Source organism: Ostreococcus lucimarinus, chromosome 2 (assembly GCF_000092065.1).
Source record: "Ostreococcus lucimarinus CCE9901 chromosome 2, complete sequence".
NCBI classification, from domain to species: domain Eukaryota; kingdom Viridiplantae; phylum Chlorophyta; class Mamiellophyceae; order Mamiellales; family Bathycoccaceae; genus Ostreococcus; species Ostreococcus sp. 'lucimarinus'.
In genome coordinates, this window is record NC_009356.1 from 322,612 (window position 1) to 341,612 (window position 19,001).

Here is a 19,001-nt window from a genome sequence, read left to right on the forward strand (position 1 = left end):
GTCGCGCGTCACCGTCATCGGAGGGTCGCGTCGCGGATTCGCGGCGCGGTTTACAATTCTACGACTCGTGCGCGACGGCGGGGCGTCGGCGAACGCGGCGATCGGTCGATCAATCGTCGTCCATGCCCGTGAAATCGATGCCTCGTCCGCGAACGGCGCCTCGAAATCGCTCGGCGGATCGAAACAAAGCTTCGTCGGACGGCGACGGCGCGTGCGTCATCGATTTCGCGCGCTGCGCGACGAACCAGACCTCTCGGCTTTGCGACGTGAACTCGCGACACGCGTCGGTGTAGCGCGTGTCCGACATGCTCACGAAACCGCCCTCGCAACACTCTGGAAAGGATTCGTAAAAGTGCTTGTAGCCGCCCTGCAAGACGTACGTGTGCGGAAACGAGAGCGCCGGATACGTAGCCATGTGATCTCTTCGATCCAAGTTCCGCACGTGTCGCCACATGCGCGGTGCGCGTTCGCTACTGAACTCGCAGTAAAACACGTACACTACGTTTGCGCTCGTCGTCGCGCGAGACGCGAGAAATTTCTGCACGTCCGTCGGCGAATACAGATTCAACGCCGAGCGCACGCGGCCGCCCGCGTACTCGAACGGAAATCGACAATCGATGGCGACGACTTCCGGCCCACCGGCGCCACCGGACTCGTGATTCGCTAATAACGCGCGAAGCGCGGCGCCGTCGATCATGGGCAACCCAAGCGCGGCGTCCAACGCGCTCGGAATCATCGCGCACGGTCCCGCGAGCGCCGGCGTCGCCGGCTCCTCGCAATCGACCCGCTCGCTCGCATCGTATCGCGTGTCCCCTCGCGAAGGCGTGTATCCGTACGACATCCCGTACGATAGCGCCTGCTTTCGCGGCGGCGCCGGCGGCGACGTCGACGCCTTCATCGGCGGCGGCGACGCCAACGGTCGCCCGCCGCGGCACGGAGTCGCCGCCCGCGCGTCCTCCGCGCGCGCCCAATCCGCCCCATTCGCGTTCGACGCGTCTCTCAGCGCCCGCGCGAACGTCGGCATCGCCGCAAAAACCATCCCTTCCCCCGTTTCGCCCGCGCGCGCTTTCCTCTTTGTCGGCAGCGGCGTCGCCGTCGACGCCCCGCTCGCGCCGCCGTCCCGCGCCTCCCCATCCGTCTTCCCGCGCGCCGGCGTTTCAAACGCCCCCGCGGGCGCGCGCACCGTCGGCGGCGACGCCAACGACGCCTCCGCCGTCACTCGCCGTCGCTTCGCCTCGGCGTCCATCCTTCGTCGGCGGCGTCGTTTCAAATTTTCAAATTTCGCCGCGTCGATTCAAGTCGACGCGCGCGACGTCGAGTCGACGCGCGGTCGACCCGGACGGCGGTGCGCGTTCGAGACCGTCGGGTTCGGCGCGGTCTCGGAACCTCGCCGCGATCGTCGCGATCGTCGCGTCGTCGGCGGCGTCGTCGCGTCGCGCGACGCGCGATGTGCCGCGCCGCGAGATGTGAAACATCAACCTCACTGTGTCTATTATACCCGCGTGTCCGAACACATCCCGATATATCGGCAGCGCGCGCTCTCTCATGCGCATTCGAGACGCCGCGAGACCATTGTTTGATGCGCGCGGCGATCGATAAATCACGACCGCGATCGCGCCGTGACGTCGCGCGCGCGTCGTCGACGTCGGCACACGCGCGCGCGCGTCGCCGAGACGCCGACGCGCTCGACGAACGACGCGCGAACGGTCGGCGCCCCGCGCCGCGGCGCGAGACGACGCGCGCGAGCGACGCGAGCGACGCGACGCGATCGATCGACCATCGTGCGGCGATCGAACGGAACGAACGGACGCGCGACGCGCGAGGGGCGAACGCGCGGGCGCGCGGGCGCGGACGAAGATGTTGATCGATAAGTTCACGGTGGAGAGCGCGACGGTGCGGACGATCGAGGACGGGGCGACGGGGATCGAGTACGTGGAGAGCGAGCACGCGTACGCGAGCACGAGGGTGGAGCGAAGGACGTCGACGAGCGTTGAGGGGAAGGAATGCTTCGCGCTCGTGCCGGAGACGAAGAATTTTACGATTCGGACGCGGACGAGCGTGCCGAAGGTTGGGATCATGCTCGTTGGGTGGGGCGGGAATAACGGATCGACGCTCACGGCGGGTATGCTGGCGAATAAGCACGACGTGACGTGGAATACGAAGGATGGGGTGCGGAAGCCTAATTATTACGGCTCACTCACGCAGAGTGGGACGTGCCGAGTTGGACATCTCGAAGGCGAGGAGGTTTACGTGCCGTTTAAGTCGTTGATGCCGCTAGCGAATCCGAACGACGTCATCGTCGACGGATGGGACATCAACGACGCGAATTTGGCGGACGCGATGGAGCGAGCCAAAGTTTTAGACTTCGATTTACAAAGGCAGCTCCGACCCCGTATGGAGGGGATGAGGCCGCGAGCGAGTGTCTTTGATCCGAAATTCGTCGCGAGGAATCAGTTGTCTCGCGCAAACAATGTCATCGGCGGGTCAAAGACGGAGCAGATGGCGCAGATTCGCGCTGACATTCGCGATTTCAAGGAAAAGAATGGAATCGATAGTGTAGTCGTGTTGTGGACGGCGAACACGGAGCGTTACTCGGAAACGCGCGAGGGCGTGCACGACACAGAAGAAAACTTGCGAAACGCCATCAAAACGGGCGAGGAAGAGATTTCGCCAAGTACCTTGTTCGCCTTGGCGTGCATAGACGAGCACACACCGTTCATTAACGGAAGTCCACAGAACACGTTCGTGCCAGGCGTCGTGCAAGCGGCGGTTCGCCTGAACTCGATCATCGGTGGAGATGATTTCAAGACTGGTCAAACGAAGATGAAGTCGGTGTTGGTCGACTACCTCATCGGCGCTGGCTTAAAGCCGACATCCATCGTGAGCTACAATCACTTAGGTAACAACGATGGTTTGAACCTGAGTGCGCCGCAGACTTTCCGATCCAAGGAAATCTCTAAGGCGAACGTGGTTTCAGACATGGTGGCGAGTAATCCGCTGCTTTACGACGAGGGCGAGGAGCCCGATCACACCGTCGTGATCAAGTACGTCCCGAATGTCGGCGATAGCAAGCGAGCGATGGATGAGTACACCAGCGCAATTTTCATGAACGGCGAAAACACGATCGTCATGCACAACACGTGCGAGGACTCCTTGCTCGCGGCGCCGCTCATCCTTGACTTGTGTCTTGTGGCCGAACTCTTGACGCGCGTCGAAGTCAAGTGCGAAGGCGAACAGTTTCACAGCATTCACCCCATCGCGGTGTTGCTCTCGTATTGGAGCAAGGCCCCGCTCGTGCCAAACGGTATGCCCATCGTGAACGCTCTCGCGAAGCAACGCGCCATGCTGGAAAATTTCTTCCGCGCCGCCGTCGGTCTCGCGCCCGAGAACAACATGTTGCTCGAGTATTTCGCGGTGACGGGTCAACAGTCCCCCGCATCCGCGTAGTACCAGGTTCCCAATAGCCTGCAGTGGTAGATTCTTTTATCATTATTCACGGCCGCTCGCGTCGGTGATCAATACTTTTCGACGCGTTCGGCGCGTCGACTCCGCACTCGTCGCCCGGTCGCGGCGTCTCGATGTCCCCCGAGGGCGACGGCCACGCCCGCGCGCTCGCGCGCGCGCGCGAATACTCACGAAGCGTCGAGTCGAGCGACGCATCGCGCGCGCGCGCGAGCGCGCCCGTGCGCGCGTCCTGGGCCGGCGGCGCGCCGACAACCGTTCCGACACCCGAAGTCGCGCGCGCGACGAGCGACGCGCGCGCGTCGCCGGTGAAACCGCGTCCCAACTTGAAGTTCTTCGGTAACACCGTGCGCGCCATCGCGAGCGCCAACGCGAGGATCGACGATAAGCGCCGAGCCGAGGGCGAGAGAGAGAGAGAGACGCCGCGGCGAGACGCCGCGGGCGAGACGAGGCGAAGAAAAAGCGATGGACGGGACAGGAGACGTTCGAAAAAGCGACGCGAAGGTGGGAACGGCGTCGACGCCGAACGTTGGGATCACGTTCCACAAAGGGAAGAGAAAAGAGAAAAGGTGCGGGTACCGGTGGTGAAACCGAAGCCGGCGGCGGTAGAACGCGAAGAAGGCGAGTGGTCGAGCGGGAGCGACGCGTAGCATGTACAGTACAGTGTTTTTGTATTCAAAAGTTGTGGAAAATTAGGCAAAAAAATGGGTAGAAAAGTTGTCGTTCAATGTCATCAATGTGATAGTACAGATGTCAGGGGGCGGTCACATGCCGAGACTCTCCCGCATGGACGCCCACGCTTGGAAACCGTGCGCGTCGATGGGGACGCGCTTTCCCGTCGTAGGTTCGACGATTGTGTCCATGACGTGTTTGAACATGCAGTCTCGAACGTACGTACCCGAAGCCGAGGCCAGGGTCCAAAATCCCGCGTCGATTTCGGATTGAAGTTGCCCTGGAGACCATCCCGAGTAGCCGACAAAGAGGCTCAAATCCTCTGGCCGAAGCGTACCCGGCCCAGAGAGTTTGGCGTTCAATTTCGCCAACTGATCTAGGTTGATGACGCGATATATCCCCGGTATCACCTCTTCAGTCATGCCTGGCTGCTCTTTCGTCGTCAAGGCGATGACGGAACGATCGAGCGAGTGGTCCAACCCCACCGGTCCGCCGACGCCGACGACTTCTTCAGACAACAGCGACCAGTACAAATTATCGTGTTTAACCTCTGGGCAATGCTTGGCGAGCGTCCACGATTGCGTGCGATTCAAAATTATCCCAGTAGATCCGTACGGTGTGTGATCTGCATCGACGTGAGCGAGCGTAAAAGTCAGTCGACGAGATTCGCGTCGGCGCCTCCGTCTCGGCTTCCGCCCCCCCCTCTTTCTTCTCGAGCGCGCGTCGTCCGAACCACTCACCGAGCATGAAAATCACCACGTGCGACCAAAACGAGCTCGCGTCTTCTTCTACCGCCACTAAAAGCGCGCCTTTCTCCAGGTTTTCCAATCCATGCGCCCACGTCGGCGGTGATCCGTCTCGCGAAGCCGCGTCTATGCTCGCCCCGAGCGCGGCGTTTTCAGAGTATTGCGCCACCATGCGCGCGCGAAACTCGCGCCAGTCCACCGCATGCGCGCGATCATCGCCTTCGTTTTGCGTTTGTTCGTTTCGTTCGTTCACGTCGTCGTTTTCGCGTCCTGCGCGCGCCCAAACGGAGGTTTCACGCCGTCGTCCCGGAAGGTGTCGGCGTAACCGTCCCGAATTCAACTCGAGCGCGACGGAGCGCGCGCGCGTGCGCGCGTTCTCGCATCGCGACGGCGGCGCGTGCGCGCGGTAGGCTATGTGCGCGCCGTGCGCGAGCGAGCTGAGCATGGCGCGCGACGTCGAGGGCGTGCGACGCGCGATTGTGCGCGTCGAGGGCGTGCTGGCGTGGCACTTGCTCATAAAGTGTACTTTATGAGCAACTTTTTCGTACGGCGACAATAATCTATGAATAAATGCGTGTGCTAAGGCGCCGACGGCGCGAAGACGCGAATTAATGCCGCTCAATCTCGCCGAGGATGATTTGCGTGGACGGGGAGATCTTCCGAAGCTTGTTGAAGACCCAGTACTTGAAACCGATGTCGAGCGTCACGGGGACGACGGCGACAAAGATGCGAACCGCCATCTCAAACTTGTGGAAATCGAGACCGTAGTGGGTGATGATGCACGCTAAGAAGGCTTGCCAGCCGTCGGAGGAATGGTAGCCGACGACCATGTCGGCGCCGAGCATGAGAATGAAGGCTTGAGTGGCGGCGTCGAGGCCGATGAATTCGTCGCTGATGTCCCCGAGTAGGCGAGAAATGTTGGACTTTTGAAGCGTGACGATGGTAACCGTCATGGTGATGAAGATGAGTGATCCTATGACGTTTCCGGTGGCTAAGAAAGACTTTTTCTTTTCGATGTCTTCCAATCGTCGCGCTTCTTCGAGCAACAATCCCCGTTCGACGTCGGCGTGCAAACGCGGCGCCCCGCTGATGATTCTGTCGTAGTACAAACGTTCCTCAAACTTTTGTATCCCTTGCGCCACGTTTTGCCTCTGCTGCAAATTCAACGACGCATTAAACGCTCCCCAATGCGCCCCCAACCAAGGGGTGACGATCGCGCTCTTCACGCTCTGCGCGCACACGAACGGCGTGACGAAGAGCACTAAAAACGCCCGCCACATGCTATTCATCAAACGCCACCACCGCAGTCGTTCTTCCTCCACCGCGTCCTCGTCGTTATCGTCGAATATATTCTTAAGCGCCAACTCGAGCGCAGATTTTTTCTGCGCAGACTTTCCGTTCGCCGTCCCGTTCGCTTTCAGGCGCGGCTTTCGCGGCGCGCCGTCGCCGTCCGCTTTGCTTCGAGAAGCTCGCGCGCTCGCGCCGACGCCGTCGTCGGACGCGCGCGTGACCGTGAACGTCGCGCGGTCGCACCGCGCGCGTCGCGTGAGCGCGGCGCAGTTAGCGCGTGGACCGACATCTTTCGTCGCGAGCGGTGGTGTCGTCACCGAAACGCGCGACGACGACGACGGCGCCACGGTGCGCGCCACGCGCGCGGCGCGCGGTGGAAGCGCGGGCGCGAATGACATCGCGCGCGCTCGCCCGCGTGCGCGCGAACGCGCGCGCGAGCGCGGTCGGAACGCGCGTGGCAGTGCGGCGCGTGGGGGCCCGGCGCCGAGGACCACGGCGCGGGCCGCGGCGGAAACGCTTTGGAATGTGTTCTCGATTTACAACGATAGCGGTGCGACTGATAGCGGTGCGTGGTGACTGTACAAATATTCTAGTAGACATCGTCGGGACGTTGCTCACGCGTCCGTCTTATCGGCGAGGCGAGACGCAAACGTCTCGAAATCTTCCGGTGGGTCGCGGCTGAAATCCAACGCCTCGCCCGATTGCGGATGAGTGAATCCAAGCGTGCGAGCGTGCAACATCGGTCGATCGATGGTGGACATCAACGCCTTGGCTTCTTTGACGTCGAAGACGCCGTAACGCGAGAGAGCGCTCACCGCGGCGCCGCCGCCGCCGCCGTACGTATCGTCACCGAGTATTGGATGCCCGATGTGCTTCGCGTGCACGCGTATTTGGTGTGTTCGACCGGTTTCTAAGCGCCATTCCACTAATGACGCGTTTCCGTTCGCTAAAGTGGCGATCACTTCGTAGTTGCTCGCCGCGAAACGGCCGCCGCCCTGCGTCACCGCCATGCGAAGTCTATCGCGAGGATCTCGCCCGATCGGTGCCTCTATTCGACCTTTACTCGGACTCGGTACCCCACTTAAAATAGCCACGTACTTCCGACGCACCACTCTCGCCGCGAATTGCTCGCATAACGAATTATGCGCCGACGCGTCCTTCGCCACGACCATCACGCCGCTCGTGCCCTTGTCCAATCTGTGCACGATTCCCGGTCGAATCATCCCATCTCTCGCCCCCTCATCCTCATCGACGGCGTCTTCATCGTCTTCATCGTCATCGCTCAGCGCCTGATTCCCGGTCGGAACGACGAGTTCGGGTAAATCGCAGTGCCCCAACACTGCGTTTACGAGCGTTCCGCTCTCGTGCCCCGCGCTCGGATGCGTCACCATTCCCGCCGCTTTATTCACCACCAGCACGCTCTCGTCCTCGTGTACGATATCTAATTTCACCCAAGGCTCTGGTTTCGCCTCACTCGCGCGTTCACGCTCGAGTTCGCCCTCGATGACGTCTCCCGGCTTGAGCGCGCGCGACGGTTTCGACGCCGTCTTCCCATTCAGCGTCACCATTCGCGCCTTGATCGCCGCCGCGACCCGCCCTCGCGACGCGCTCGCGTCTGGCACGTTCGCCGCGACGTACGCGTCCAAACGAGACGGCTCGACGACCGCTCGATCGCGCGCCACCGTCAGCGCAAACTTGACGCCGCCGCCGCGCGCACCGTCGTCGTCGCTCGTCGCCGCGCCGCGCGTCCGCGACGGCGCGCGCGCGCCGCGACGCGACGCGCGAGACTTGACTCCGTCCCGGTGCGCGCGCGCGCCCGCGCGCGCGAGCGCGCGCGCGACGACGCGCTGCATCGACGACGACGACGACGACGACGACGGGTGCCGAAGTGCCGACCGCACTCACCGCCGCGCGCGACGCCTCCGAGCGCGACCGAGGATGTCCGCCGAGGACGCGATCGAAAAGACCCCGGTGACGATCGTCACCGGTTTCCTCGGCGCCGGGAAGACGACGCTCGTCAATCACATCTTGCGCGGACAGCACGGGTTGCAGATCGCCGTCATCGAGAATGAATTCGGCGCCGTGTCCATCGATGACGCGCTGGTCTCCGAAAATATCAAGGAGAAAGAGGATATCATAAGCATGGATAACGGATGCGTGTGCTGCACGGTGCGCGGGGACTTGGTGCGCGCGCTGTTGACGCTGAAGGATCGGGAAAAGAAGTTTGACGCCGTAATCATCGAGACGACCGGGCTCGCCGATCCGGCGCCGGTGGCGTTCACGTTCTTCATTAATCCGGAGATCGCGGAACATTATCGCATCGATAGCATTCTGTGCCTGGCGGACGCGAAGCACGTGGCGATGCACATGGAGGAGGAGAAGCCGGATGGGGCGGTGAACGAGGCGGTGCAGCAGGTGGCGTTCGCGGATCGAATCTTGTTGAATAAGATTGATTTAGTGAACGAGGAAGAGATCGCGACGCTGGAGAAGACGATACGATCGGTGAACGCGAGCGCGGACGTGATCAAGACGCAGAATTCGGTGGTCGATTTGGGCGTCGTGTTGGGCGTGAACTCGTTTAGCCTGGAAAAGACGCTCGAGACCGATCCGAGCTTTTTGGACGAGAACAAGGAGAACAAACACAACCTCACGGGGGTGTCGTCGGTCGGGATCGCGGTCGAAGGCGAGCTCGACTTCGCGGCGATGAACGAGTTTATGATGAACTTGTTGCAAGCTAACGCGACGAACATGTACCGATCGAAGGGCGTGTTGTGCTTCGAGGGTCAAGGCGACGCCAAGTTTGTGTTTCAAGGCGTTCACGAACAGATCAACTTCGGTCCGTCCGCGTCGACGTGGGCCGAGGGCGAACCACGCGTGAACCGCATGGTGTTCATCGGGCGCAACCTGGACCGCAAGGCTCTCGAAGCTGGTTTCCGAGGATGTTTGGCGACCAAGTAGAGCGACGACACACATTTCGCATATTTTTCAAAGTCTCCGAACGCGGGTCGAAGGGCGCGATGAATCAGGAGGTGAATCTAACTTTCATAAATGCACGACATCATAAGGATCGAACGAACGAACGAACGACGAAAGGAAATTTTAATACATTACAACCGTTGCTTAGCGCGCGCTCGATCTCGGCTCGTCTCGGCGCCGCGCCGCGGGAAAGCACGTCACTTCGCACCTCGTGAGACGCCGTCGTCGATCGACGCGCGCATCTTGAAACGCATACTCCGGCGTATTTAGTCGCGCTCGAAACGCCCCGTTCGCTCGTTCGTCCGGTCTTATTCTACCTTCTCGTCGCGCGCTCAAACCATGCCCCGGCGCCGAGTTGGCTTTCTCGCCGTGGCGTTGGCTTTCTCGGCGAGCATCGCATCCCGCGCGCATGCGCGCGCGCTCGAGGCGTTGGCTTCGTCAACTTGCGTGTCCTGCGCTTGGTCATCGGCGCTCGAGAGCATGGACGTCGCTGCGCCGAGAGATGTGCTGGACGCGGTGAAACGCGCCGAACGAGAATTGGCGGCGTGCGGCCTCGGCGGCTTTCTTGACCGCCTCTTTGAGCTCGGAGGTGCGAACGTGTCGATGGATGTAGCCCATGCGTACACTGCGAGTCAGGAGTTCTGCTCTGGGACATCCGAAATCCAAAAGGAGATGCGCACGAGGGCGTTGGTGGCGGCGAAACGGGCTAGAATTCTCATCGACTTTATAGCCCTGCATGCGCGGGCCTGTTCCGCACCCATCTTCAAGCTTTCGAGAGAGGACGACGCGAGTGCGGTTGAGTTATTGCGTGAGATGATGAGTGAGTCATATCGCGTTATTTCTTCCGGGCTGTGCTACGAGGACACAACGAGGTTAACGTCGTCGATCCAGGGCGTGATCGACACGAGACGCCTCGCGCAAAGCGCCAGACGGTCGCTTCTAGAAGATCTCGATCGCTCGGGGTTGAGGTACATGGAGGACGCGTTCTACAACGAAACAGTCGCGCGAGATATGATATCGGCTTTTGCGGCGTACGATATCTGCCGGAGCACTGGGAGATGGAAGTCGACGGTGTCGGACAGCATGTTTGACGCGATGCGAGCGCATTACACGAGCCTAGATTTCATATTGACAGGCTTGAGCGGTGTGGAGTCGAACAACACCAGTGGCGCTCGCACTTTTGCGTTTCTGGTCAACGCAGCGTACGATGTGTTGAGAAGTGCCGAGGCTTGTCGAGAAGCGAAAAACATACTACCTGGGCGGTACTTCGTTTCGAATGTATTCGATGCCATCATGGCGGAGCTCTCGCTCGAATGCGGCTTGCTCTCGACTGGATTACACTTTCTCGATGTGTACAGTCGCGGACACGGAAGTTTACTTCTATCTTTGGAGATTAATGAGATATCTCGTCACATCGCGCTCTGCGAAGCCGGAAACACGACGGCAAAGACTTCGATGTTTGGCCTGAACGAGCGCGCGCTGGTGGAGCTGATCGGCGGGTTGGAAATCATCGACGCGTCCATGGTGGGATGCCGTCGAGGCCGCGACGATAGCACGGCGGCCAGCAGGCTCGCGCAATCGTTGCTACACGCGCTTAGGACATTTCGCGAACGACGTTGTTTCTTCACCGCCACCACTGGAGAAGCGTCCGTCGCGGCGGCGGTGTCCATTCCAGAGTATTCCGCGTTTTATTCGGCAACGCCGACGAACGAGGTCATCAAGGTACACGCCAAGCCCACGCTCGCGTCGGCGATTCTTTCCGCCACGATGACGACTGTTTTTGTCTTCTTGGTGGCATTTCTGCTGGCGATCGCCTACTGGACGTTCCCACGCGCGAAACTCAGACGGAATTCCAGCAGACGATACGAGCATTTTACATTCGCCGCCGTCGACGAGAACAAGGCGGCCCGCCAATCCACGAGCGACCGCCACCCCCCGGGATCTCTCGAGCGCTTACAACGAACGACGACGACTCCAACGCGAACGCGCAGAAGATCGTTCTGCGCCAGCGAAACGTCCACCGTCGCACGGACGAAATCGCTCGATCCGTATCTTCACTTTTCGTGACGGCCCGACGCCGCCAACCTCGACTCGTCTTTACCGCACGCCTCAAGATTCAATCGACGCATCTCTATCGCACGCCTCAAGATTCAATCGATCGTTCACCACTTTTCAACGCCTCCAATCGCTCTTTATTCCTCTTCGCCAGTCTTCGCAGCGCCGTCTCGCGTTCGCGTTCGCTCAGCGCGGTCCAGTTGCTGATTCTACTCATCGTCCCATCCACGCCGACGACGATCGGTCCTAAACCATCGAGCGCGACGCGCGCGCCCGTTTGCACGTCCAGCTTCGTCGCATCGGCGTCGTTCGCGCTCGGAGCCGCGAGCGCCGGTGGCGCGTCGTCGGCGCCAGCCATCGTCAGAGCGCGTCGCGCAATGGACGGTCGACCGTCCTCGTTCGACGCTCTCGCGGCGCGACGGCGCGACGCGATCGACGCGGCGTCGTCGTCGAGCGCGCGCGCGGGCGCGGCGGCGCCGAGCGCGGGCGAGGACGACGCGGCGACCGCGCGAACGTCGACGCTCGGTGATGTCTTGCGGTTGCCGCGCGCGAGCGACGACGCGGACGCGCGCGTCGTCGAGCGCGCGTTCGGGGGAGCGTCGAGACGACAGAGGGAGGAGATGAGCGCGCGCGCGCGCGCGCGAGCGCCGATGCGGTTCAGGGTGGGGACGACGATGGGACGCGCGGACGCGACGTTTGAGTGCGCGCGCGCGGACGCCTGGGAATGCGCGACGGTCGCGCGCGATGGCGACGGACGGATGGATGATGGCTATGATGGATGGATTAAAGGCGATGGGATCGGTCCGAGGGTCGGGCGCGCGCTGTGGGCGCGGCGAGCGGACGCGAACGCGTTCGCCGCGGCGTTGTGCTTGCAAGTGGCGTTTCCAGAGACCATGACGAAAGTCAATGGATTCGGCGCGGCGTTGGGCTTGGTGAGAATGACGTTGAAGAACACCGAGCAGGCGCCAAGTCTGGGACCGTTGGACGCGCCCGTGGTCGCGAGAGCGACGCGGGTGGCGTTGGCGACGAGAGCGTTGACGACGAGCGCGAGGATGTTGTGTCCAACGCTACACGCTCACGCCACCGCCGCGTCGGCGTTAATGAGCGTCAAGGTGTTGTTTAAGCAGCCTCCTTTGCGTGCGGGCATCGCACGGGCGATCAAAGGGACGAAAGGTGAGATGAGCGAGGCGGAGCGAATAGCGCTGTGGCACACGCGATATCGCTGGGCGGCGCTTCGATTGGTGAAACACATCCCGAGTGACCCCGTGCGCGCGATCGACACGGCTCCGCTCATGGGATTGATGGCTTTCGTGCAAGGCGTGTCAATGCGTGTTGGAAGCATGAACCTCTCGGAGGGTGGCCCAAACGGCTCGTTCTCGATGAGCTTCCCGGCGTCTTGGAATCAAGCCAAACGAGCGAAAAGGAAGAGTGCGTTTGGCTCGAAGCGCGCGATTGCGGCTGAAGCGAAAATCCATCCCATTGATATCCTCAATATCGCGCAGATATCCATGCGTGGTGCGCGAGGACAACGTCGCATCGCGGCGCCGGAACGAGAGGCAGATGCTTTGGAGCACTCGCCGCCAGCCGCGGAGGAAGGCGCCGGTAGCTCTTCCGATGTCTATACCGGCGGTGACGTCTCAGAGGATCGAAACGTCGACATCGTGGACGACGATGCGAACATTTGGCAGGACAGGCAACTCGCCACCGCGTCTTGGGCTACTCAAGGTTTTTCCATCGCTCTTTTAATTCGCGCGACGTACCTGTTTGTCACGTGGCTCCCCGTGCTCACGTTTGCCGTACCTTTGTTACTTCTGAGCCAGGGTGCACCTGGACCGTTGAGCGCGAGCATGCGAAAGCGCGCGTGGGCCACCATGCACAGCGCGATTGCACTGTGCGGTGCGGCGTTCATCAAGTGGGCGCAGTGGGCGAGCACGCGTGAGGACGTCTTCCCGAAGGACCTGTGTCATCAGCTCGAACAACTTCATGACGATGCCCCACAGCACTCGTACGGGCAAACGTTACGTATTTTGGCGAACGAGTTTGGTTTTGATCCGAGATTGGTTTTTGCGCAGTTTCCACGGAAGCCCATGGCGTCGGGTTCGGTTGCTCAAGTGTACAAGGCGCGTTTGCGCAAGGAAGTCGCCGCGGTGTGCTCGGCGCTCGCTCAACCTCGCAAGCTCGATTTGAACGAGGATGGCACCATGGACGTCGCGGTGAAAGTGCGGCATCCCAACGTGGCGAAACGAATTTTTCTGGATTTTCAAATCTTGCGCGCGATAGCGGGGATTGCAGACGCGTTACCCGCGCTGAAGGGTATGCAGCTGAAGAATACGCTCGGACAGTTCAGTCACACCATGACGGCGCAGACAGACTTACGCAACGAGGCCGATCACTTGTTGAAATTTACGCACAACATGAAGAGTGAGGTGCAGATACGAGCACCCCGCCCTGTGCCAGGTTTCGTCACGGAGGCAGTGCTGGTGGAGACCTTTGTCAAGGGCGACGGGTTGGGCAGCGCCATCAAACATAAAACTTCTCGAAACTCTGAGCTTTGCTCACTTGGCGTTCACGCATACTTGCTCATGCTTCTACGCGACAACTTCATCCACCAAGATTTACATCCAGGAAATATTCTGTACAGCGTCGAGAACGGCCAGTCGAGTGTCGACTCAGAAACAGCGGGGATCGTGAAACTTGAGTTGATTGATTTCGGCATCGCAGACGAACTCCCGAAAGCCGTGAGGAATAAGTTTCTCGGATTTTTGTGCTTCTTACTGCGAGGCGAGGGAGAAAAGGCGGCCGACGTCGCACTGACGTGGGATGCCAAACAAACGTGCACCGATCGCGTGGCGCTTCGGCGTGACATGGCGCGACTCGTTTCGAGCCAAGGAGACGTGTACACGCAGCGCGTCGATTTGGATGGACTGTTGAAGGAGATCATGCAGCTTTTCCGCAAGCACGGCGTGAGCATCGACGGCATATATGCCTCGCTCGTCGTATCTCTCTGCGTTTTGGTGGGATTCGCGACGAGCCTCGACCCAGAAATCAATTTGTTCGAAGTCGCCGCGCCATCCGTCATGGCGTTCGCGCTCACCGGAGACGTCGTCGGGCGTTTGTTCAAAGGCTGACGATTAGATTAGTTTTAGAATAGCGCAGATTTTAATGTAGAACTTAGTAGTAGTTTGGTTTATTCGAGGACAACGTGCTGCTACGAATTAAACTTCGAGCATCATTCTACGCGGGTCTTCAACAGACTCCTTAATCGACTTCAAAAATGTCACGGCTTCGCGACCGTCGACGAGGCGATGATCGTACGTCAACGCCACGTTCATCATCGGGCGCGCGACGATGGCGCGGTCGGCACCGACGCACACCGGACGCCAGACGATTGAATGCATGCCCAAAATGGCGCTTTGCGGCGGGTTGATGATGGGAGTGCCCGTCAACGATCCAAACACGCCGCCGTTTGAAATCGTAAAAGTACCGCCCGCCATTTCGTCGATGGACAGCGTTCCATCGCGAGCCTTCTTACCGTACGACGCGATGGAGCTTTCCACGTCGGCGAAATTCATGCCTTCGCAGCTTCTCAACACCGGTACCACCAAACCCTTGGGCGCGCTCACCGCGACGGATATGTCAACGTAGTTTCTATACACGATTTCGTCGCCGTCGATGATGGCGTTCACCGAGGGCTCTTCCTGAAGCGCCTTCGCCGCCGCCTTGACAAAGGTACTCATGAAACCTAGCTTGACGCCGTGTTTTTCTAAGAATGCATCCTTGTACTCCGCGCGCATTTGCATCACGTTCGTCATGTCGATTTCGTTGAACGTGGTGAGCATCGCGTACGTGTTTTGCGAGCTCTTCAACCGCTCCGCGACGCGCAAGCGCAAGCGCGACATGGGCACGCGCGTCTCGGCGCGAGCGCCCGACGTGACTTTCGGCGCCGCCGGCGCGGGCGATGGCGCAGCGGTCGCTTTCGGCGCTTCCTTGGCCGGCGTCGCCGCGGCCATCGCCGCGGCCGCTGGCGCGGCCGAAGCTTGTTTCTCCGGCCCCGCCCCCGGAGCGAGCGTCGCCACCTTTTGACCGACGGAGACGGTGTCGCCCTCCTTCGCGAGCACGTCCGTCACCGTCCCGCTCGTCGACGCGCGAACGTCTATGGTGACTTTATCCGTTTCAATTTGCGCGATCACTTCGTCCATCGCCACCTTTTGACCCGGTTTCACGAGCAAAGCCGCGACGCTCCCCTCCGTGATGGAGTCGCCCATCGAAGGCACCTCAACGCTCACCGGCGCGCCGCTCGCCGCCTCCGCCTTGGGCGCCGCCGCGCCGCCCTTCCCCCCCTTTTTCCCGCCGACGCCCGGCGCGAACGCCATCACCGCTTGCCCCACGTTCACCGTATCCCCCACCTTCGCGTCCACGCGCGTCACCGTCCCCCCGCTCGGCGCCCGCACGTCGATCGTCACCTTGTCCGTCTCGATTTGCGCCACCGTCTCATCCGTCGCCACCTCGTCCCCGACCGCCTTCGTCACGCTCGCCACCGCGCCCTCCGAGATCGAATCCCCCATCGACGGCACCGCGATCGTCTCCTCTCGCGTCGCCGTCCCGCCCTTGTGCCTTCGAATCATCGTCATCGCGTCGAATCCTCCGTCGCCGATCATCGCGCGCGCGCGCGCCCTCGTCGTCGCGTTCGCCGTCTCCGTCTCGTTCGCGCCGTCGCGCGTCGTTCCCGTCGTCGCGCGTCCCATCGTTCGCGTCGCGTAGTGCGAGCGCTGGATACACTGGCGTCATTCGCGCGTCGTCGATTCGTCAGTCCTCGTCGCGTCGTCGTCCGCTCGTTCGCCGAATCGCGTCGCGCGCGATCGCATCGCATTTAATCCAATCCGAATTCGAATCGAATCGCGCGCTCGAATCGCGTCGCGCGCGACGTCGCGCGTCGTCGCGCGTCGATCGTTCGCGCCCTCGCGTCGCGTCGCGCGCGCACCGTTCGACGCGCGATCGCGTCGCGCGCGATCGCGCCGAGTCGTCGTCGCATCGCGTCGCGCTTTGGCAACGGTCGAGTCGCGGACCGACGGACGGCCGGGGACGGTCCGTGTGTCGCCTTCGCGGCGCCGCGTTCGGCGACGGCGCGTCGGCAAAACGCGCGGGACTCGACGACGACACAGGGCGTCGACTCGAGTCGCACCGCAAAGGCGCGCAGTGGTGCGACTCGTAACGCGACGGCGCCGCGAAGGCGCGAGAGAGATGCGCGACGCCCGCGCGGAGGCACCGCGTCGTGGGAAAGATTTGAAATTCGAATCGGCGTCGCGTCGAACGAGGGCGAGGGCGTCGCGCGAAGCGTTCTCGCCCGGGTCGAGCGCGTGCGCGTCCGAGCGTGGAAGTTTCGCGACGACGACGACGGTCGAGAGCGCGTCGCGACGCGATGCGCGGGAATACACGCCGCCGCCGTTGACGGCGGAGGAGATCGCAGAGATGAACGAAGCCGTATCTGAGCTCGTCGTCGAGAGCTCCATCCCGTTCGCGTGGACGAGCTCGCCGGCGTTCTTCCGGTTCATGCACGCGCTTAGGCCTGAACTCTTCAGCGCCGCGGAGCGCGCGCGCATCGAAAGCGGCGCGGAGCTCGTCGACCAGCCCGAGAACCTTCGATGTCGCCGTTGGCACTCGACAGCCGGCGTCGACGGGTTGTACGAGAAACGTATGAAACGCGCCCTCCGTGCGCTTGAAGACTGGGAGGAGTTGGCGTTATCGGCGGATGGTTGGCAATCTGAAGATGGCGTGAAAGTACTAAACTTGTCCATAACGGTGAGAGAAACTGGTCGCGAGTACTACTGGAAGAGCGTCGAAATAGAAACGGAGTCAGAAAGCGCAGTGTTCATGCAACAGACCGCCGCGCAAGTGATGAAAGACCTCCCACTGAAGAAGTTCAAATGCATCATTGGGGACAACACCTCGCATGTCGTCAGCTTCTTGGAAGCTATCGCGGCTACTCCAGAGACATCTCACATTACTCCGATTGGTTGCTATGCACATCGTTTCAACTTGCTGGCTGGAGACGTCCACGAGACGTTCAAATTCTTATTTCTGGATCTAGAGCGGGCCATCAACAAGCTCCGTGTTCAGTCTCGAATGCGCGCGCTTTTCGACGCGGCGCGTAAAGAGAAGAATAGTAAGAAACAACTTGAGACGTACTGCCCAACGCGATGGGCGTCCGCGCATGCATGTCTACACAGCTACGTACTGAATATCGACGTGTTCAGATTTTTGGACGAAGACGACGGTGTGATCGCAAAAAATTTCCGTAAAATGTGTGAAAAAGACTCGGAATCAATCTTTAAAGTATTCTTTGACCGGGATTCGCAGATGGCAGTCCGTAGGTTAGAGCCCTTGTTCCGAGGTTTGGCGGCGGCAAACAAGTTTATGGAAGCTACTGGCGCTCATCTTGCGGAAGTCTTCCCGCTGTGCTGGGCACTAGAAAAAGACTTGAGACAGTGGCTCGCGAACGTGAAAACGAGTGCTCAACAGTCATGGATTGAACGTGCGACGCGCCAGTCATGGATTGAACGTGCGACGCGCCAGCCGACACGCGATGGACTCACGACGCCTGAGCAATTATCAGACGTACTTCACCGAGTTTACAAAGTGCGATTCGAAGGACTGGAGGCACAGCCAGGTAACCCAAGCACGAAGCGCACGCCGTTGCGAGACGAACCCCTCGTACATCTTGCATCATATTTGAGTTACATGATGCATGCGAGAATGCGTATCAAACATCAGTTCGTCGTGCCGGAAGTATATGAAGCGAAAAAAGGTATCGGAAAGATTCATTTCCACTTGGAGGAAAAGAAAGCAGACGTGGAAGCAGCCAAAACGGCATTAGAAAAACTGAACGCGGTCACCTGTCCGAAAGCGGCACGACCCTACCGCGACGACTATCGCGTTCGCTTCATCGAGAATGACGCGTACATCCAAGCTTGCGCCGACAAAACGTTTGTGGACGTTACACTGGAGCAGCTTGAGTACATCAGGGCACACAACTGGTGGCGCAACTTCTTGGAGCCAGAATGCGTGCAAACCTGGCCTGCATGGAAAGATCTAATTCCTTTCGCACGTCGTATAAACGCGATTGTTCCACATAGTGCGTCTGTTGAACGCATGAACTCGTCTCAGAAACTTGTGCACAACAAGAGGCTCAGCTTGAGCCACGCGAATGTCCAGAAGTTGTCTTTCATTTACTTCAATGCTAGGCATGAGCGCCGGTTATTCGCGAGTCCCTTTCATCGTTTGGTATCAGAGACATACGACGCAGCAGAAAGTCAAGTAGCCGCGAGTCCTGTGGTAGTTGTGGACAGCGACAGTGATGATGGAGTTGGTGAAGATGAAATCCTCTCGTCAGATGACGACGACTTAGACGAGTACTTAAAAGAGGTAGACGAGCTCGTCATGTCGCCACACGCAAACGTTTCGAATGGAACGGAAATGACAAGTTTAGGCAACCTCGATGAAACCGTGCCGGTACAGGATGATGTCTCGCATCCCACTCGGAACAAGGCAAAGGAAACTTTTGCACAGAAGACAGCTCGCAAGGCATTAGAGCGTCAAGAGAAGAAGAGACGTAGTAAGAGTAGAAGATTGCAATAGATAGACTAGCGCGCGACGTGAGTCGGTTTTCGCGCGGTTCTCGTCGATTCGCCACCGTCGTGCCAGCTCGTACCAGCTCGTATCAGTTCGTATCATCTCGTATCAGCTGCGATGACGACGACGACGACGACGAATGCGTACGGGTCGCGCGCGCGCGAAAGCTGC

At 60.3% G+C, this 19,001-nt stretch overlaps 10 protein-coding genes across 10 annotated transcripts; 5 read left to right on the forward strand and 5 right to left on the reverse strand.

Annotated features, from left to right (window-relative positions):
* Positions 1–109: 109 nt before the first annotated feature.
* On the reverse strand, positions 110–1,246 carry OSTLU_29985 (predicted protein; the record flags this gene model as incomplete). Its single annotated transcript, XM_001416332.1, has 1 exon — positions 110–1,246. One exon carries the CDS (start codon positions 1,244–1,246, stop codon positions 110–112), a length of 1,137 nt encoding a protein of 378 aa, XP_001416369.1.
* Positions 1,247–1,857: 611 nt separating this feature from the next.
* On the forward strand, positions 1,858–3,447 carry OSTLU_36109 (predicted protein; the record flags this gene model as incomplete). Its single annotated transcript, XM_001416094.1, has 1 exon — positions 1,858–3,447. The coding sequence occupies one exon, from the start codon at positions 1,858–1,860 to the stop codon at positions 3,445–3,447; it is 1,590 nt and encodes a 529-aa protein (XP_001416131.1).
* Positions 3,448–4,153: 706 nt separating this feature from the next.
* On the reverse strand, positions 4,154–5,345 carry OSTLU_29987 (predicted protein). Its single transcript, XM_001416333.1, has 2 exons — positions 4,875–5,345; positions 4,154–4,759 (listed from the first exon to the last, which is right to left on the reverse strand). The coding sequence occupies exons 1-2, from the start codon at positions 5,050–5,052 to the stop codon at positions 4,227–4,229; spliced, it is 711 nt and encodes a 236-aa protein (XP_001416370.1). The 5' UTR covers positions 5,053–5,345; the 3' UTR covers positions 4,154–4,226.
* A 179-nt stretch (positions 5,346–5,524) lies between these two features.
* Positions 5,525–6,214, reverse strand: OSTLU_6598 (predicted protein; the record flags this gene model as incomplete). Its single annotated transcript, XM_001416334.1, has 1 exon — positions 5,525–6,214. A coding segment is annotated over one exon (690 nt), but the record flags the coding sequence as incomplete, so codon positions are not given.
* A 612-nt stretch (positions 6,215–6,826) lies between these two features.
* OSTLU_3606 (predicted protein) lies at positions 6,827–7,822 on the reverse strand (the record flags this gene model as incomplete). Its single annotated transcript, XM_001416335.1, has 1 exon — positions 6,827–7,822. A coding segment is annotated over one exon (996 nt), but the record flags the coding sequence as incomplete, so codon positions are not given.
* A 255-nt stretch (positions 7,823–8,077) lies between these two features.
* On the forward strand, positions 8,078–9,269 carry OSTLU_29990 (predicted protein). The gene has a single exon (XM_001416095.1). The coding sequence runs from the start codon at positions 8,109–8,111 to the stop codon at positions 9,126–9,128; it is 1,020 nt and encodes a 339-aa protein (XP_001416132.1). The 5' UTR covers positions 8,078–8,108; the 3' UTR covers positions 9,129–9,269.
* A 216-nt stretch (positions 9,270–9,485) lies between these two features.
* OSTLU_14201 (predicted protein) lies at positions 9,486–11,213 on the forward strand (the record flags this gene model as incomplete). Its single annotated transcript, XM_001416096.1, has 1 exon — positions 9,486–11,213. The coding sequence occupies one exon, from the start codon at positions 9,486–9,488 to the stop codon at positions 11,211–11,213; it is 1,728 nt and encodes a 575-aa protein (XP_001416133.1).
* Positions 11,214–13,048: 1,835 nt separating this feature from the next.
* OSTLU_36156 (predicted protein) lies at positions 13,049–14,329 on the forward strand (the record flags this gene model as incomplete). Its single annotated transcript, XM_001416097.1, has 1 exon — positions 13,049–14,329. One exon carries the CDS (start codon positions 13,049–13,051, stop codon positions 14,327–14,329), a length of 1,281 nt encoding a protein of 426 aa, XP_001416134.1.
* An 87-nt stretch (positions 14,330–14,416) lies between these two features.
* DlsT (2-oxoglutarate dehydrogenase E2 subunit-like protein) lies at positions 14,417–15,946 on the reverse strand (the record flags this gene model as incomplete). The annotated part of the gene is made up of 1 exon (XM_001416336.1): positions 14,417–15,946. One exon carries the CDS (start codon positions 15,944–15,946, stop codon positions 14,417–14,419), a length of 1,530 nt encoding a protein of 509 aa, XP_001416373.1.
* Positions 15,947–16,442: 496 nt separating this feature from the next.
* Positions 16,443–18,836, forward strand: TraS1 (DodoPi transposase-like protein; the record flags this gene model as incomplete). Its single annotated transcript, XM_001416098.1, has 1 exon — positions 16,443–18,836. The coding sequence occupies one exon, from the start codon at positions 16,443–16,445 to the stop codon at positions 18,834–18,836; it is 2,394 nt and encodes a 797-aa protein (XP_001416135.1).
* Positions 18,837–19,001: the final 165 nt, after the last annotated feature.

What these genes read in the sequence shown, in the direction of transcription:
- OSTLU_29990 (XM_001416095.1), top strand. Translation starts at nt 8,109, where the DNA reads ATGTCCGCCGAGGACGCGATCGAAAAGACCCCGGTGACGATCGTCACC.
- OSTLU_29987 (XM_001416333.1), bottom strand. Translation starts at nt 5,052, where the DNA reads ATGGTGGCGCAATACTCTGAAAACGCCGCGCTCGGGGCGAGCATAGAC. An exon ending in CGTGGTGATTTTCATGCTCG is followed by an intron (nt 4,760 to 4,874) that starts GTGAGTGGTTCG and finishes ACGTCGATGCAG; the next exon opens with ATCACACACCGTACGGATCT.